This window comes from Halictus rubicundus, chromosome 4 (assembly GCF_050948215.1).
Source record: "Halictus rubicundus isolate RS-2024b chromosome 4, iyHalRubi1_principal, whole genome shotgun sequence".
Taxonomy (NCBI): domain Eukaryota; kingdom Metazoa; phylum Arthropoda; class Insecta; order Hymenoptera; family Halictidae; genus Halictus; species Halictus rubicundus.
The window spans coordinates 7759937-7778437 of record NC_135152.1 but is presented as its reverse complement, the minus strand read 5'-3'; the positions used below and the strand labels follow the sequence as shown (position 1 = coordinate 7778437).

The window sequence follows — 18501 nt, the reverse complement described above, 5'->3', positions numbered from 1 at the left end:
CGAATGGCAACGTCCTCTCGCACGTGGGGTCGACGTTGTTCTCTGAAATTCATCTTCGAGCCTCGAAGTTCGAGGACGCAGAATTACGTTTCTCGCGCGATCTCGGCTCTGGCGGCGTGCGCGGGAAACATTCGGCGATTAATGTCGGCACACGGCCCCAATATATAAACATTAAATGTCGCAACAGTGATATAAATGTTTGGTAGAGCAGCTCGTGGCCGTCAGTAGAGCCGTTTACTGCCGAACGAACGACACATGATGGAGTACTTGAGCTTCGATGCGACTAAGAAAACGCTCTCGCTGGAGAGGGCCGAGGTACCAACGCCGAAACCGAATGAAGTTTGCATTAGAGTAGCGTACGCCGGAGTCTGCGGGACCGATCTTCACATTCTAGAGGTGCGTCGTCAGCGTAACGGTTTATATTTCTTAATTATTACATCACGAAAACTCGTCCGTCAACTTAGGCGGACTCGTTCGGGCCGTATGCGCGCCCGTAGTTCCTTAGAACAAATCACAGTCCTTTACTATTGTAAGATATGAAAGTATTAATCGTAATGCGTAATTACCGAAAATGAACTATGGTCTATTTTTCGAAAAAGACGGCTTAGCATAATTAGTCTGCGATATTTAGTTGCTGTCGGGATTTCTCTTTGAATATTGATTGTATATGATATATAATATATACAGGGTTTACCCGTTAAGTTTTGTCTCCATTTTTTAGGCATTTCCGGTAGTGCAATTAAAAAATGTTTTAGACAAAAGTTTATCAGTACTTGGTGAGCTACATGTTCGCATATTCTTAAATCTCAATAAATGCTTTTTACGTAAAAAATTGAAGGTCACCTTGACTTTTTTTAAATGGCACCATATGTTTTGGACATCATAGGACTGTTGCTGACGTCGGGACGAATTGAATAGCGTATTATACTATGACTTTGAAATGAGCTCAAACTTGAAAATTTTGTGCAAACGTAATTTTAATGAAAAATTATTTCTTACAAAATAAATCAGGTTACATCAGCTGTTCGAACTGCGATCCATTTTCTATGATACAGGAAATGCCTAAAAAATAGTGACAAAACTTAACGGGTTGACCCTGTATATAATAGTATTTCTTCTATTCTATTCTATTCTATTCTATTCTATTTTATTTAGTATTTTTCTTCTATCAGGAACGAGTCGTTTTCATTAAACTTTTCCAACTGCTTTTCCTCTTGCACATTGATTCATGTACTCGTGAATATTTTATATTTATAGATGATTGCATATTCAAAGTTACTGTACAGCACGGAAAATTTGGATTATTCAGAGGTTCATCTGGAATGTATATGGACCTCGAATAATTCTTCTTGATTGGTTCACGAGTCGGTGCGCTGCAGGCGACAAGATTCATTGCGAGCATAGTGCTGCAATAATTCTGCCCGGTTTTAACTAGTCGGTGCGTGGCTTTCACGGCGAGAATTATTCGAGCTGTGTCTACGCAATTATTCTTGCCGGTCGGTCAATATATTGATCAAGCAGTAAGGATTGTCGTGTACACAGAGTCACGGTGATTTAGTATACTGGGTTGCGATGATGTTTTCCGCGACTTTTTGCTTTGCTAGTTTCCGATCGAAAAGAGAAGAATTATTGCGCACCGTGTATGTTTTCTACCCGGTAGCTAAAGTAATTCATAACGATTGGACCCACGCATTACTTGTCAGCGATAAGCGACATAAATTCATTGTAGCTCTGTCTACACAACTATTCTTGCTTGATCAATGTGTCTTGCTATTGGCCAAGTATGTCGGATTTATCGTGTACACATTGTTGCAATGATATCGGATTCGACTGGCTGATGTAGATAAGTAATCTGCATGGTAAAAATAGCCGATCGAACTATGAACAGTTATCTTCTACTTTCAAAAAAATTCTACGTTTCGTTCAGGAAGATATCTGTCTTTATCGAGAATCTCATTCTTCTGGAAGTTTTATGGAATTTTTTCAAAAGAGTGTTCTTATGCAACAGATATTTTGGAGTCTCTGTGATAAAAGTTATTTTCAAACATTTATCAAAGAGGCTCTCGTAAGAAAAATATTAGCAAAGTTGGAACTATAAATTGTCTGCGTAAATATTACAAATAAATCGCTTACACAGAATATATCAATTTAACTGCAGTGATGATTATTTAATATTGTAATGCAGTTGTACTAACCATTGAATGTCGTTCAGTATTTGTCACAAATGAGGAACAAAATATCTGTTCGAAATATTTTTATATTTTATGAATCATGTTCAATATAAAACTATTAATTATTTTTAACAAAAAACCTAATCTTAAACAGGAGTTATATCCAAAAAGTGTATAACTTTTTCTAACTTTGGAAAAAATTACACTGACGATTCCTATGGATTTTGAAATTTTTAAGAAATTTAATATTGATAAAAAAGTCAAGTTTTCGACCTTAAAAGTATAGTGTTGTTGGAGCACGTTGTATATCCGGTGCTCGTGGATTAAGTAATTCGTATCGCTTAGGTCATATGCTCTTTAGTGATAAACGGCAATGATCATTGGGGTATTGCTTAAGAAACATTTCCTCTGGTTGGCCTATATTTTCATCAGATATCCATAACAGAGGAATTGCGTACATACTGTAACGACTGATAATAAGATGAGAGTAGATGATCTAAACAAATGGCTCAACAGATATGATGACTCAAGGCACTGCCCCTTGCTCGCTAATCGGCATTGTCCTTTTACCACCATCTCGGAATTTCTGAATTAATTTTTTGTTCACTTGCAGTAGTTCTATACGATAAAGCAACAATCTTAAAAAGATCAGAGTTTGTTAGAAGAAATGTAAACGAAAAACTTGGGTTCACTGGACTCGCGCACTAGAGGGTAAATGAACCTAAACCAATTGCCGTATAACATCGAGCCAGACTATATACAATCCTTTATGTAGAAATATTTTTAAGGACACGTACTTCAAGAAAACACTATAAGAAACAATCGAATTCGAGTCGTACAAATAGAAATAAAATTCGATTTTTTTTTATCATCAATGAATGTACACATACTGCAAATTTAAATTTTCTTTCCCTGCGAGGAAATGATTCAGAACAAAATAGTTATAAAATATGAAAATGGACCCATCAGTATTGTACTGCAATTAAACATTGTCTTCGAAATCGAATATTCCGCGTTTCCATTTTTCCCAAGATTTCGCGTTCCATTTTTGTCCGACTACTGTTCAACATTTGTGGCAAAAGCGTTCCGAGTTTCTAGTTTAGATTTTTCGATTTACATATTCAAAATTTCACGTAAAACGAAGCGCAAACCGTGCACGAGAGACATAACTCTTCCCGATATACTTCTCGCGGAGGAAATTTCTGTTATCCGCCGTTACGTGACTTTAATCGCTATGCACCGATTACGTTTCGTGTCCATGCGAAGGGAATGTCGTGTAATTTCTCAACACATAAAAGTGTCCTCAGAGATGGAGATTACGATATTGTACGTTGTAACGCTTACGTTGATAAACATTCAGCGAGCACGGCATCGGCTACAGTCTATCGATCGCGCACGGTGTTTCGTATGTAATCCAATTAAATTAATTAGTATATTGTTATGATCAGAAGCTCTCGTTCTTTCGAGACAACAGTTTAAACGCACCGTAAATCTCAAATTCCGCTAGGAGACGTGAAACAGTAGAAGTACATCATCGTCAACTTATTAGAATTATTGATAGAGTAAACAAATTTTTATTCGATGGCAGCGCCTCGAAATTAGTGCAGATCATTTTGCATAAAGTTTCGCAGTCTAATTATGAGTCTAATTATTGCTGTATCTTGGTCGATTTATTAGAATATTGACAGACATTCGTTAAATTGCAAATATAAATATGTCCTAGTTTCGTGATTATAGAAAGAATATTTAAATTCCCTGTTTCATCAACTTACTCCATTTTTTATTTTATGAAGTTAACCGATTTGGCGAACGAGCAGGTCAAACGCATGAATGTTTTAATATTTAAATACCAATTGTAATCCTAGGTTTGTGCTAATTACGAATTTTTTGCCATTTCTTCCAGGGATTATTCCCATGTAAGACAGAGGGTTCGCTAACACTCGGCCATGAATTTTCGGGCGTAGTCAGCTCCATTGGTTCGGAGGTCACGTTTTTCAAGGTTGGCCAAAAAGTGGTCGTCGATCCCAACTCTGGTTGCAACAAGTGCGATCCCTGTCATACTGGAACGTACCAATTTTGCAGTACCGGTGGCTTAAACAGTACTATAGGAATTTACAAAAATGGCGGATGGGCCACACACGCTCTCGTACCTGAGTCACAGGTATGTTCAAATAGTTAATTTTCCCATTTGCAGTTTTATTTCATGGCAAACACGGTAAATTCTCGATATATGTCACTGGTCTTGCCAGCGTCTTATATCGTCCAGGAGACATACCCGCGTTATGTTCACACTCCTCGGCGTCTGAAGCCTCTTGAGCTTCGCGGCCCCTCGCGAGGTATACCCCACGGTAGTGGGAATAATACCGCGACGTTTATCATCCAGGCCTTGGCGACATATATGGAGAAATCACTGTATTCCCAAACGACCGTTAGATTGCATATTTTTATGCGAAGGTAAAACTGTTTTTATTAATTGCAAGATATGGACATTTATTTCTTTTCGTGAAAAAGAACTTGTTATTTTTTTATTCATTATTTATTACATTGCCTTGCCCCTCGCTTTTATCGAGGACTCTTCGCTCTTATACAATTTTATACAATACAATACGTAATTTTATGTAATCTTGTGCTCTTTAGATGAACTATACAAACTATCCACTAATTTTAAACAAAACTCGACTGAAAGAGATCTTTGATGGTTCATGTATTGATACGTTGCTGAACAAGAATTTGCGTAATCCATTCTATTTTTACCAGTAACGATTAGAAAACATAAATGATACGTGTAGAGCTAGAACACTGACAGATCATTGTGCAAATGGTATACGGGCGGAGCAATTTATCATTTCGGCGATTCATATTCGTAATGGGTCTCGCTATCGCCCACACAAGAAAGATTAATGATAAAAGCGATGAATAACCAATGCAGTACAGTACAAGTAAAAAAACTTTCGTAAGACGTAATAGTTTCGATAACACGTACCAATTACACAATAAAATCACTACTGTCGTATTTTTGTAAACATTGCTTCTTCCATATTTTTTAAGCAATGCTTAATGTATTACAAATATATCCCATGCAGTTTTCGAACCAAATATTTGCTATCATTCGTACGAATCTTTACTATTACCATTTATTAATTACATCACATTTAACAATTCTGTTGAACCTCGTTTTCCACTCTAATTTGATGTATTAATTAAGAGTGAAAAATATGATTATCAAATTGTATCCAAACGTGCATTTTATTAATTAATTTCGTTTATTAAATTTTCATGTATTTAAATAAATTGAAGGAATTTATAATTTCCCATTAAAAGAGCACTTTTCAGAAAATATAAAAGTGGCGAATTGGACTGCGAATTTTGATGCATTTAGGATGAAAATTGGTAATTGGTCAAATTGAAAACAGTGAAAACATTTGAGGAATAAAAGACGTGCAAAATTGGAATACAGTCTTGTTACTTCCGCAAGCTACAGTATCTCGTTGTTAGGCTAGCAATATTGAAAAGATTGGGTAACGCAATCAGGAACAAGATAACAAGTTCACGTGTAAATGTCGCGATCAACATCCCGGCAGTGCTCCGTAGAATCTCGTTTAAAAATACGTTTAAAAAAGCTATTCGCGTCGCGCCATGAATAGTTTTACTATCCAGGAAACAGCCCGGTAAACTTCGCGTAGTTCGTAGTTATATCGATCAAAGCAATAAGCTCGTCTGAATCCCGCGGAACCGGGTTCGCGTTTATTTTTAAGCGACGTTTAATTTCGTCCCCGTCGTACGAATATATATATATATACGCGCATAGAAAAAATAACGAACTCCGATCTCCGGTGTATTTTTTCGCATGATTTTCCATTATGCATTGCAGGTTTATGCGGTGCCCGATGACGTCGAGCTGCATCAGGCAGCCCTCACCGAGCCGCTGTCCTGTTTGGCCCACGGATGGGACAAGATTAATCCTGTTAACGTCGGTCTTAATGTACTCGTAATTGGCGCTGGTATAATTGGCCTTTTGTGGACCTGCCTATTGCATTTACGTGGTCTAAGGAAAACTGTAACGGTCAGCGAACCTCAAGAGCAACGACGCGTCATGGTGCCAAAACTCGGTAAGCACGCGACACTGAATCCTATTGTAACTGTCCTATCAAACGAAGAAACATTTATAATAACGACAAACGAAACGTAGTCGAATTATTGACCCTTCGCGGTCCGAAGTGTTTTCTCTCTTTTATTCTAGAACCTGATTCAATATCATACAATTCAGCTATATTCCCATGTGTAGTTTTGCTAGTCTATACACTGAATTCTCGATATATGTCAACAACACGGGTCTTGCCAGTGTCTTATATCGTCCAGGAGACATACCCGCGTTATGTTCACACTCCTCGGCGTCCGAGGCCTCTCGAGCTTCTTGGCCCCACACGGGGTATACCCCGCGGTAGTGGGGATAATTTCGCGACATGTATCTTCCAGGTCTTGGCGACATATATAGAAAAATCACTGTATATAACGACTGAGGAATACTACCGTCGTTGTTCGATAATTGCAAAAGTTTGTGCCCTTTTTGAAAATAAAACGCAAGCTTCACAAAGGTGTATTTTAAAATAACATATTTGTTAGTTAATTATAATGGCCAGTACCGTTTCCTACAATTGTCTCTGTACTAATAACTAGCATGTTTTTTTCAGATTTGGGTTTCGATGCGAAGAGTCCAGATCAATTAAAAGCAGGATACGATCTAGTTGTTGACTGCAGCGGCTCCGGTCCAGCTATGCAGGCGGCTGTGCCATTGTTGCGAAGCGGTGGCCGTTTATGCGTCTTCGGCGTCGCCAGTCCTCAAACGAAATTGACCATCGAGCCGTACCAGGTAATTACTGAGTCACGTTTATGTCATCGTTTTCCATGTAATTGAGTCATTATATTTCCACTAACCACAGCGAGACTGAATTGACATTTTTCTTTGTCTTCTTTTTGTATTTTAGATTTTCAAGAAAGAATTGAGCATCATCGGTGTGAACATTAATCCGTTTACATTCCCTGCAGGATTGGCTCTGTTAAGAGCGATGGCTAACACATATCTTGATTTCAATAAGTTGGGTATCAAGGTATACGCTTTGTCTCAATATCGGGAAGCTCTGCAAGCACTGAAAAGCGGAGAGATCAGCAAAGCAATGTTTAAACTGTAGAAGACGAGATTCAACAATAAAATAAATATTTGTAAAACTTTTTCTTTCGATGAACCTTGCTCCAGATCAATGTTCGTAACAGGTATAAGTGACCAAACAGAAATGTGACGCAATTCTCGTTTATTAAAATTCATATTAGTCTAGAAGTAAATATAAAATTGCAAACTCGTAAAAAGGTCATACAAAATCTTACTTATTGAGATTCTACGCTCCTGCCCTTACGATACTCGCGCATTCAGCTGTCGGTGACAAGAAAAAAGATCCCTGTTATGAGTATGCAGTCTATGCGCAATTGTTAACACACATAAAAACATATCCTAGTCGCAATTGTATAAATAATTTCGTCTACAATATACAACCATTAGTCTAGTTCTAGAAAACGAATTACATGCTTTGCATATCATCACGATTCAAGGTACTAACGTTTATAGTTAATATCATTTTTTTTCTTGTTTGCCGAACATTACATAACAAGGCAGCTATAGAGTATTGCTACTTCGAGTTTCTGCATTATTAATAGAAAGATTAACAAGATTTAAGTATTTAAAATTGTATTGCTGCACTTTTTGAGCTCCTACCAGAGCTATCTGGAAGGTTGTATTGATACACTAGTAACATTATTATCAATCACTTCCTTCGCGCCTATCAGTTGTACTGATACACAGGGAGTTAGGCAACAGGTAGGAGGAAATCTAAGGGATTATTTTTATAACAATACAAGACGAAAATTAAAAGCCAGCTCTCTGTCTACCTTTCCACTATTTCCGGATAGTTTTTTTTTCAGTTCTTGATTCTCATCTTACATTGCCCTGAAGAATCGTCCCTTAAACGTTCTACCACCTATTGCTGAACACCTTGTATAGACGAACTATATAATATACACATATATATATCGAACTATTGGTACGCAGTAATATTACTTTTTTTCTTCTTCACTATGCATCACTACGTACTTTATCTGGAATGTTAGTTTGTACCTCGCCAACGACTTTTATGGCTGGCCCCTAATAATTTTTATAATATATGCGCTAGTAATCATCCAATTTTGGTTATAAGTAACTACAAAAATAATCATCTAAAAAGTGTTAATTCTTGTGATTTGTTAATTTTCCTGATTTGCTTTTATCATCTAAAAAGCGTTAAAAACAAATCAGGCGCCTAATGTTATCGATGATGTTTCTCTAGTATCTATTTAGAATGATGAACCACAGTACTATCAGCAACCATTCGGATAGGTGGCACCGACTTGCTGCTGCCCACCGAAGTCCGGAGTAGTTAATATTTGGCGTAGAGATTTCTGAAAATTACAAAACATTGCTTTTCAAACATAACACTTAAACATCGTTTAAAACGTTTTGCACAAATTTTAACATTGTGTACACAAAACTGAGAAAAAACAATTTGCACCATACCTCATTACAACTGTAAGCATTAAAACTAAGACTAAAGGTCCTGAAGAGAATGGTACTACTCCAGCCCCATAACGGGCTTGACCACAAGCTGGTGGACACACAGGGACAGTAGTTTCTGCGCAAAGAAACAAGGAAAAATCTAGAACATGCTAACTACTAAACTCAATAAAATACGAAATTAACATTTCAAATTTTTACATTATCGTGCACAGACAATACACAATACATGTTCATCTACTAATATCACAACGAAAAAAAATTAAATATTTTGTACATTGATATTTACGAATAATGAGTAAATATTTGCGTGTAATTCGAAATACGTACCAAACAGTTCCACCTTCGTTTCTGCAGTACCTAACTTATTAGCAGCTCTGCAGGTATATTCTCCGAATTGTCTTTTCTCAATAGTAATCACTCGAATCGTTGTATCGGTGTATTGATCGGCCGTCGCAAAATGTGATATACTATAATGCTGATTATTCGATAATTGTACGTCGTCCTTTAACCAAAGGATAGCTGGTGGAGGATATGCCTCTACGTGACATTCCAAATCCATATCATACTGTAAGGCTTGACCAAGACGTGGTCTAGGTGCTGTAATCACAGGCGCGAATTCAACTTCAACATTAATATTACGTCTAGCTCCACGTCCTACACCATTTTCAGCAACACAATAGTATGTTCCACGATCTTCTTTGCGAATTGCAGGGATTTTCAATGTGTTACCACTGGAATGTTTCAATTATTAGAAAGAAGTTCATTGAAATATCTCAAGAAATAAGAAATCAGTTTCATACCGATAAATTGATCCACCCGTTGGTAAGATAGCATTATTTTCCCTACGCCATGAAATTCTGGGTGAAGGGAAACCACCAGCGTAACAATCCAGTTGCACGGGTTGTCCCTCACTGACAACAAGTGCTCTGGTTGAGTTATCGCTTATCACTGGTGGTCTACGAACTTGCAGCTCAACGTTTGCAGTTACATAAGTAATCGAAGATATTATTATTTTGCATTGATAAAATCCTGCATCAGTTTCTTGTATATCTTTTACCTGAAATATTTATTTGTGGCATTGGCAGTTGCCATTAAATTTAAAGAAAATTAGACTTAAGAGATTTATAAGTAGTGGCCTATAGTCATGTTTTATCAGCAAATTACCTGCAATATAAACGTAGATGTTGCCTCATCGTATCTGAGGGCAAATCTAGTGTCCCTAATGATCAAGGAACTACCATGTGATAGTGGCATTTGTTCATTGGCGATATCTTTATTAATTTTTGTCCATAAAACTGGATAATCTTGTGAATATTGAACAGAGCAACGAAACTCTACAGTTTCTCCAATATCTTTAATTTGTTCTTGAGAAATATAAGATATTGTTGGTGTACGTTGACTCTTTACTGAAAAGATAATAACATGTTTACTTGCAAAAATTCGATTACCACTGCATATAAAAATAATATAAAACAAATTTGAAACACGATTTATCATATGAGCTTACATAATTATCACATCATTTTATTACAAACATCTGATTATATGAACGAGTTTATCGGCATTGCAGTCACGATTAATTAAACTACTTCGATACTAATGTATCGGAAGAAAATAAAAATGTAGTATTACGTGCAAAACGAGTACGTGAAAGTAGATCTTGTAGTTCATTACCTGTTTGTAAAAAGGCAAACGCCAAAAACGTATAAACAGTTTTCATTATGACACACCCAATGCTGTTCACCGACGCCCGAATAACGTGTATGCGTTTATATCCACTTGTTTCACTGAACAAGGATAATACCTTGTTGCTACATTTACTTCACGCGACTACAAAAAATATTGTCAAGAACGACAATCCACGGTAACAACAATTTAGGTATCTTCAGCGTTGTTGTCAAACAACGCAAGTGGATAGGAATCAAAAGGAAGTAATGCTCACAGGTGTCTGTTGACCGAAAATAAATATGGCGAATGACGCTACATCTCTGATCAAATAAAATCCTAAAACCGTGTAAGTATTTAATACGAATTACCGTATTCGTATGTATTCTACAGAATCTATTTCACTATTTATTTAAATTTTTTATACATGCATTCTTATAACTTCGTCTATTAAAATTCTGATTGAGCACTGTAAATAGTTGCAGGCATGACTCGCTGCATTTCTTTTTTGTAATTTGCTGTTATAGAAAACTGTTATTTTCAACATAATTTTAGAAAACTTAGTTTTTATCAGAGAGGAAATGAGAATGATCACGCACGGGGCTTTAGTATCCCTATTTTTTCTTACATCAACTTTAGTATGGAACAGAACCTGCATCAACTTTAACTTAGAACAGAACCTCCACACCGACGAGATATACCGTCGGTGACCTCCAATACGTCCATAAACTTTAGCATGGAACAGAATCTCCATAAACTTTAGCATGAAACAGAACCTCCATAAACTTTAGCATGGATCAGAACCTACATCATTTTTAGCAAGGGCCGAAAGATCTTCAATGCCTTTGTTTACCCTTAGTACTGATAAGTCTCATTCCTCCTTCCTATTACTTTCGAAGGTAAAAAATTCTGAAAATAATTTAAAGCCGGTTACCGTATCTCAAACCAATTATAATCGTTAGAAATTAGTAGAAGGGAGGTACTTTTTTCTCGGCTTCCAAAGAATAAATATCGTTATGATTCTTACTAGAAATTGATCTCAGTCTTTGCACGAAACATAACCATCGATATTGTTTCCTAGACGACGGAGCTTCGTAAAATGACAACAAATATACAGCACACAGTAGTACATAAAACAACATACCCAGTTCGCCTTGTACCACGTAGTACACTGCCTTCGATCATTTCTGCTCGTTGAACGTCGGTGGTGACAGTGTTCAACAAAGAATGTCCGTTGTCGAGCAGTCAACTTCCGGCCAGGATATTATTGTTCCGCCGAGTTTGCCGCTTATTTTGAAGCAGTTTTGCAAGGCTGCCATTCGAACGCAGCCCTACGATTTATTAAAATGGTCCAGTTCGTATTTTCGGGCTTTGGCGGAGGGTGAAGAACCACCAACAAAATTGAGACTCGAATATCCACCCCCGAGCACCGCTTCCGGATTGACACTCGGGTTTCTGCGAATTTTACTCCGACAGTTCGGAGGTATAAACAGATGTGCATGCATTGCTAATATTTCGCACGTTCCGGGCTGGACGATTTTCGAATCGTGAGATTACTGGGATAGTTGCTAGGGCTGTAAAGAAATTTCAAACCGTTCGAATTGTGTCAAATGTTTCTCAGTATTTGAATATTGTCAAGAACTATTGATCCATATGTACCAGTTTGACACCACAAAGCTATATTGATTTATATACTTTAATTTTTTCATTAGTTTGCTTTATTCTCGTAAAAAGTTTATTCTGAATAAAATTTGTATTATCGTGCAACAGATTTATGGATATTGCTGCAGTGGTGTTATCGGAGTACAAAGGGTCAATTATGCCTATCGAAACGAATTGAAAAATAAGCATTAAGCAAGCATAATTAACAACAAGATTACCTTCTGTCAATCGGATTTCCGGTGTCCATATTGGAAACGAGTACAATGCACTGTAACGATCTTACGCCATTTTTAACTTAACGTCAAAATTTCTCTTTTTTTTCTAAATAAAAGTTTAATGAAAATCTATGTGTAGCGCATACATTTTTTAATTTAAATTAGAACTTGTAAGTTAATGTTCACATTATCAAACGCATCTAAAACTGTATAATATATTTGGATAATACAATTATTGAAACGTTCTGTTAACTTTTCGCCATCGTGTTAAGTAACTTTAAAGATGAAAGTAAAATATGGTATAATTATTCAGTTGTGTTTTTATATTTTCCGTTAATAAAAATCACCCCAGCTACGACAGGGGTAAATTACGAATATTTCTTGGACAGATTACAACAAATCATTGCCTGTTGAAACGATACTGTGGCGATGGGATTGTTTGTGCCTGGATCGAAGGGATTTGAACCTGATTATGATGATCGGGAAATTTCGACGAAGGTGTCAGGTGAAAAAGTTTCTGGCCATAGCTGTGGGTCTTCTGGGCTCCAGTCTGTTTGATACGATGGTCATGATTTGCGAACTGTTCACCCATGAACCTGAAGGTGGATCGGCCATGGTTCCCGTTGCGTTGTTTATGGAAATTTACGGGTGGGTTTGAAATGTTCAATTGTCAAGAAAATTTTCAATATTTTAACTTCTATTTCTAAAAATTGACTTGGACAATTTTGATTTTGCAAGGGTTTCTTCCGAATTGTTTGCCGTTTCATACAAAAGAGGGCAATGCTGAATGAAAATGAAATGTCTTTATTAATTAAGAGAAGATTTTTATCAATCACTTAGATATTTAGCAGGACTTCGATGCGACGGAAGCGCGAGGGGTTCCTCGGACGACGACCCAACAGAATTTATCATATTCAATGAGTCCACTGGGTCTGGATCATTAGCAAGTCAAGATCTCAGCGAAGGAAAATTTTATGTCGATCGAATTTGTTCTATTGCGAGTCAAGACACCGAAGCGGATGTCAATCTGGATTTGGAGTTAGTGTCGAAGGGTGACGTCGAATCTTCTAGAAGTACTTTCATATCGATTACATTGCCCTTAGAATGTTCCTATGTTTTATGTTGAAAAGACGTTTTCTTCCACAGGTGACACAACGCCAAGTGACAGTTACACTGGCCACAGAAAAATGACCGATGATAAGACGGTACAGGAGTCGTCCAGCGAAAGAACATTAAAGGTGGAATGCAATAATGAAACTTCCGGTGCGGACGCCGAATCGAATAAGAAGCTTCAGTTGAGCGAAGAGAAAAAGTCGAATAGAAGCGAAAATACGTCCGAAAAAGGAACAACCGGTAGCAATACTCCGGAAGAGAACATCGGCAGAAGTCGAAGAATTAGTAGCGCCGATGAGAAAAAAAGGAGAAAGAAGATCCTAGATCCAAAGCTTCTTAAATATCATCCAAACGTTCCTGGTGAGACAAGAGAAAGCCGCAAAAACATTCATTGAAATTAGATGAATTTTGTTAACTTTAGGGGAGGGTCGTGTAGAACCACAAGAGAGACATAATTGATAGCACTAATGGCACTTAATAAAAAGGGATAAATCGTTCTTTTAAATTTTGTCATAAAAATTAATAATTCACAAAAACTGCAAAGTGTAACTTTGCAGTAATCGAAAAATTGCCCAGCATTAGCCAAAAACTACTTCCTACATTTTAAAGTCTAAGTCTAAGTAATTAATTATAAAAATAAAGAAGAGCCAAAGGACTTTAATTGTAAGAAAGAATTTTGTAAAATTTGACGGATACTGCACGACTGTCTTCTATAACATGATGTTTAATAATGATCTAATTAAGACGTTTTTCAATATTAGGTATTGGGCCTCGGCTTTCAGCTGAAGAGGTGGCTACTGTTGCAATATGGATGAGCGAGTGTGCGAGAGTGCAGGAGGGCATGGTTGGACCGCGAAATCTTCGGCACATGAATTGTCCTCCTTTAGATAGACAACAAAGTTCGAGCTCATGACAGAGTTCATAATTTAGTAAATGCTGTTTTGACAAATTACGTCTATACTACTCGTTCTAAAAGTTACAACTGCGGAAAAACATTTACAGATTGTCCTATACTTCACCATGTAGCGGCTTCGTTCCAATTATGAAAACAAATTATTCATTTGTCATTTTATTTTTGATTAACACAGCAATATACAGAATACTCAAATATAAAAGTTACGATACCTTGTACAAGAGTAGCAGATTTACACGTCATTATTATCATAACATTACTCTGAGCAATAATGTAATTCACACTTACAGATAGTTCTATATCCTAATTGTATCATCGTGGACACGTTTTCGATTTGTAAAAGGTACAAGTACAGCTTTATTTAGAAAAAGTTATTTACATGACTTTGTAATCGAACAAACTACGAGTATTGAAATTAAAAAGACATTCAGTGAACTGGCACTCTAAGTTTTTCTACATTTAGAATATTTTTAATAAGTACAAATTTGGTATAGAATAAGTCTTGAACGATTGTTTGACGAATTAATATTCTTCTAGAACATACTTACCGGAAAAGGGTAGTATGAAACTAAATATTAGATCTAATTGTACAACGATTAATCGCTTATTTAAAATTTACAATCACTAGTTGTCATATAATAAATGTATAGAAAAATTTGTGAAATCTACGCTTTCGTTTCTTAAAAAGAAAATCAGTACCTAGTCAATATCACAGGAACATTTCACTTAATTTTAAAACATGATGCTAAAAATCTCTCGTTCAAATCTTCTTACATCGAATCTTACAAAAAATATTGATTCGCGCTTTTTACAGAAATAATACATTAAAATGACAGCAGAGATTCACTATATGTAGCGACGTCAATTTTTCAACAACAAATTTGTAACACATTTGCGAAGAAATTTTGCGTGCAAATATTTTTGTACAAAACGAGATTGTAGAGCAATCTTTTACAAGAATATGGTTCTGTTTTCGTTATTAAAGAAAGTTAAACTAAGAGAGTGGGTAGTGCTCTTATTCTAAACAATCGTCGTGCTTGGTGATAAAACAGATGATAAAACGTTGTAAGAAGTAACAAAGCAATGAGACATAATAACAAATTCCTGGCTCTCGCGCGGTTGGCTCTCCACTCGAAAAGTTCATGTCGATGAGTGAAGAGATTCCGATATTGCACAGGCAATTCGAATGTACTACGTATAGGGTAGAGTGATCGGTAAAAATCATTTAACAATGCTCGAACAATTTCATTTTCTGAACGTCTTAGGGGATCCATGTCGTCATTCAGGCATATAAATTTTCTGAAATTATTTGAATCATTTGAGACGTTTTACCCTCGAGTTAATAAAAAATTAATTATGTAAACTTACTTCGGATCTCTACGAATTTCGTCCAAAAGTTGCACGGTTAGAGACACATTGCTCGTCAACATTTCAAATATTTCATTTTTCCCCGCCTTAATTACTTCATGCGGATAGAGTTTCTTCTCCCCAAATTTAGCTTCAATCTTCTTTGAAACCGATTCACAGTTTGCTACCAATTCTTTAGATACGACTGGCTGCAAATAACATTAAGAACGTACAATAAAATCTGCAGTTCCTTCTGAAATTGATAAACAGTAACAACATATATTTACAAGAGACGAATCCAAATATCTTTCCCCAGGCGGAGGGTTTGACATTTCCGCGATATTTACAACGTTTGAACAATTTGTTATTGTGTTTTCAAATTCTACAACTAGACTATAATCGAGAGGTAGTGGGTACAATCTAGATAGAAGTGTTCTAATTTCTCTGTCCGACCAAGTCCTGGAAGTAATAGAAACAACAATGCAACATCGTGAGACAATTAAGAAGAAAATATTGAAGAAAATATTTTACCCCGACTTGTCCGTGTCAAATGCATCAAATATTTCCCTAATTGGCACTGTGCGTTTCTCACTTGTCAAGAAATAAAAATAAGAGAATGCGAATTGCATGTCCTCAGAGTTTCTAACTTTGTGACTAGATGTCTTCTTGAATTCATTTTCAAATTTCTTCTGCATATCAGCAACGATCCATTTATCCATTAAATGAGGCATGTGGGCAGGTACTCTTCTACGCTCGAATCCGTACGCCGTATTAAATATTCTGTTTACATACAACAAGGACTCGGCGTACGTATCGAGTTGTCTAGTTCTAAGTTTCCATTGATCAGAGTAATTCGGCTTACTATTCGGTTTCGCGGTTATATTAACTTGCGGTAAATTCAAGTTATCCTCGTTTAAATAACGCTTCAACCGTATGCGTCTTTCAGTGAGATTCGAATTCTGAAATTTCATCGCATTTGATAACATATTATTTATCGTATGCGATAACATTGGCTTTTCAGTGGGAGTGATCTGGTCATTTTTACGTTCATTATAAAAAAGTTGATCCGTGTAACTTGTGTATCTATTGGCGCTAAAATCGTGAGATTTATTTACAGTGAATCTCGCGTGTATAGTGTTATTTGGCATTGTTTGCTTAGCGAGCATTTCTGTACTGTTCCACAGACCATTACTCTTGTTTCTTAATATATTTAGTAATTTCAGTCCATAATTGGTATTTTCTTGAGTATCCTGTAGAAACTTTTGTGGATAATCCCCTTCTTCGTCGAGAGCTTCGCTATCAGTAGGAACTGGTGTACTATCACAATCTCCTCCTATAAAATAATGATTAAGATTAATGTAAACGCGTTACTAATGCGATATACATTAAGAAAGTGACTGATACCATCAAATTCACATAATGTTGTGTTGCAAGCAGGATCACATGATCCATCGCCTACCCAAGCCCAAGGGCAAACATCCGAACAGTCGGGGACCCACCATGCGAGATATACTTTTTGGCCACCTGCTTGTGTAATGAAGTCTTCTGGCCAGACTTCAGCTCCTAGCATTACATCATCATTGAAATATAAAAACTTATCTGAAATTCCAGGAATTCTGTAGGAGTGAAAAGTAATACATGTAATTTAATATAAGTAATTATATTAAAGTAAGTAATTATATTATAGTAATTATAGTATCATCTGAAACACACAGCTTTGACGTTACCTATGAATATGACTTTCAATAGCAGGACTAGAAAATGTCGGTAGATCACTTTTGTTTAAAAAAATGTCGTCGTGAGTAATAAGAGTAACTCTAGGATTGTCCATATCCAACCAACTTGGTATTTGGCCATTCGTAACGATGTACACATGCCTGACCCATGGCGCGTACATTTCCAACGAACGTAACGAGTATCTTAGTTCATCTTTGTCGCTAAATCTAGAAGCTGCAGTGTTGACGTCCAAAATAGGAACATGTTCTTTCAGACTCTTCAAAAAGATTAGATCGGAACCATTAACCCACGTATATACAACATCTATTGGAACATGTTGGCACAGTTTCTTTTGAAACGAGATTCCTAATATATTGTCGTTAAAAGAATGAAAGACTGCTTCATATTTTTCTTTACTCCATGCAACCCAAATCTGAAACAATGTATACAATCAACTTAAGTCGATAATTATTTCAATTCTGACTTTTAGCATCGTATGAATTTGATAAATCAGCTATAAACGATTCAACTATAAACAAGCGAGCTTATATACTCGACTTCGTTACCAACAATAAGACAACAGTTCTCAACAATCAACAAACGCTGTTGTCAAAACAAAAACTTGATATTGTGGGTTTCCTAACCTCTCCGAAGTGAATAATGCCGATAAAAATGCAAGTAAACGCCATCAATATCACCAACAACGAGTATTTGTACGAGAGTAGATCGTAACATCGACGCTGTAACAATTTCCATGTGCTCATTATATTAATGCAGATTCTACATGCGATTGGCATCGCTAAACACCGCCGTACGAATCCATGTACCACTGTTTATACTTGCGGCTGATTTAGACTGATCTCGGTCATTGAGGTCAATTGTGCCGGCACAATGACCGGAATAAGAAAGCTAAAGTCAACTGTCGGATGTTAGCGGACGTTTTCAATTGCGTTACAACCAATTGTAAATGCGTTTAGAGGCGTAATAATGGTTTTGTCAAATAAAAACAAAGCTGTTGGAACTTTTATTTTTTGAAGTCGAGTGGAAATGATCGTTAGAATTGCTAACATAGTATTTCACGTAAAGTATTCTGTTGAG

The 18501-nt window shown here is 36.5% G+C and overlaps 4 protein-coding genes across 5 annotated transcripts; 2 read left to right on the top strand and 2 right to left on the bottom strand.

Moving 5' to 3' along the window:
- Nucleotides 1-201: 201 nt before the first annotated feature.
- Nucleotides 202-7397, top strand: LOC143353323 (D-altritol 5-dehydrogenase). The gene is made up of 5 exons (XM_076786548.1): nt 202-396; nt 4075-4332; nt 6043-6280; nt 6863-7041; nt 7157-7397. Exons 1-5 carry the CDS (start codon nt 256-258, stop codon nt 7358-7360), a joined length of 1020 nt encoding a protein of 339 aa, XP_076642663.1. The 5' UTR covers nt 202-255; the 3' UTR covers nt 7361-7397.
- Nucleotides 7398-7463: 66 nt separating this feature from the next.
- On the bottom strand, nt 7464-10773 carry Lac (septate junction protein lachesin). The gene is made up of 6 exons (XM_076786547.1): nt 10447-10773; nt 9937-10178; nt 9573-9829; nt 9100-9503; nt 8773-8887; nt 7464-8657 (listed from the first exon to the last, which is right to left on the bottom strand). The coding sequence occupies exons 1-6, from the start codon at nt 10490-10492 to the stop codon at nt 8636-8638; spliced, it is 1086 nt and encodes a 361-aa protein (XP_076642662.1). The 5' UTR covers nt 10493-10773; the 3' UTR covers nt 7464-8635.
- A 789-nt stretch (nt 10774-11562) lies between these two features.
- Nucleotides 11563-15062, top strand: LOC143353321 (ropporin-1-like protein). The gene is made up of 5 exons (XM_076786546.1): nt 11563-11920; nt 12704-12962; nt 13155-13387; nt 13461-13787; nt 14189-15062. Exons 1-5 carry the CDS (start codon nt 11665-11667, stop codon nt 14338-14340), a joined length of 1227 nt encoding a protein of 408 aa, XP_076642661.1. The 5' UTR covers nt 11563-11664; the 3' UTR covers nt 14341-15062.
- Gnptab (N-acetylglucosamine-1-phosphate transferase subunits alpha and beta) lies at nt 14550-18350 on the bottom strand. 2 transcript variants are annotated; one of them, XM_076786544.1, is made up of 7 exons: nt 18048-18350; nt 17415-17836; nt 17092-17303; nt 16219-17020; nt 16035-16146; nt 15709-15896; nt 14550-15639 (listed from the first exon to the last, which is right to left on the bottom strand). In XM_076786544.1, the coding sequence occupies exons 1-7, from the start codon at nt 18198-18200 to the stop codon at nt 15330-15332; spliced, it is 2199 nt and encodes a 732-aa protein (XP_076642659.1). In that variant the 5' UTR covers nt 18201-18350; the 3' UTR covers nt 14550-15329. The 2 variants fall into 2 exon arrangements, with proteins under 2 accessions (XP_076642659.1, XP_076642658.1); XM_076786543.1 differs by having other exon boundaries at nt 15975-16146; nt 18048-18348.
- Nucleotides 18351-18501: the final 151 nt, after the last annotated feature.

Bases quoted from the DNA above. Each gene is read 5' to 3' on its own strand.
- LOC143353323 (XM_076786548.1), top strand. From the start codon at position 256: ATGATGGAGTACTTGAGCTTCGATGCGACTAAGAAAACGCTCTCGCTG. The intron at 397-4,074 runs GTGCGTCGTCAG...CATTTCTTCCAG, and splicing joins CCGATCTTCACATTCTAGAG to GGATTATTCCCATGTAAGAC. The intron at 4,333-6,042 runs GTATGTTCAAAT...TATGCATTGCAG, and splicing joins CTCTCGTACCTGAGTCACAG to GTTTATGCGGTGCCCGATGA.
- LOC143353321 (XM_076786546.1), top strand. From the start codon at position 11,665: ATGTCCGTTGTCGAGCAGTCAACTTCCGGCCAGGATATTATTGTTCCG. The intron at 13,388-13,460 runs GTACTTTCATAT...TTTCTTCCACAG, and splicing joins TGACGTCGAATCTTCTAGAA to GTGACACAACGCCAAGTGAC. The intron at 13,788-14,188 runs GTGAGACAAGAG...TTTCAATATTAG, and splicing joins ATATCATCCAAACGTTCCTG to GTATTGGGCCTCGGCTTTCA.
- Gnptab (XM_076786543.1), bottom strand. From the start codon at position 18,200: ATGCCAATCGCATGTAGAATCTGCATTAATATAATGAGCACATGGAAA. The intron at 17,837-18,047 runs GTTAGGAAACCC...ACATTGTTTCAG, and splicing joins GCATTATTCACTTCGGAGAG to ATTTGGGTTGCATGGAGTAA. The intron at 16,147-16,218 runs GTAAAATATTTT...TATTACTTCCAG, and splicing joins TTTGACACGGACAAGTCGGG to GACTTGGTCGGACAGAGAAA.
- Lac (XM_076786547.1), bottom strand. From the start codon at position 10,492: ATGAAAACTGTTTATACGTTTTTGGCGTTTGCCTTTTTACAAACAG. The intron at 10,179-10,446 runs GTAATGAACTAC...TTATCTTTTCAG, and splicing joins GTTTGCCTTTTTACAAACAG to TAAAGAGTCAACGTACACCA. The intron at 8,888-9,099 runs GTACGTATTTCG...TTCTTTGCGCAG, and splicing joins AACGAAGGTGGAACTGTTTG to AAACTACTGTCCCTGTGTGT.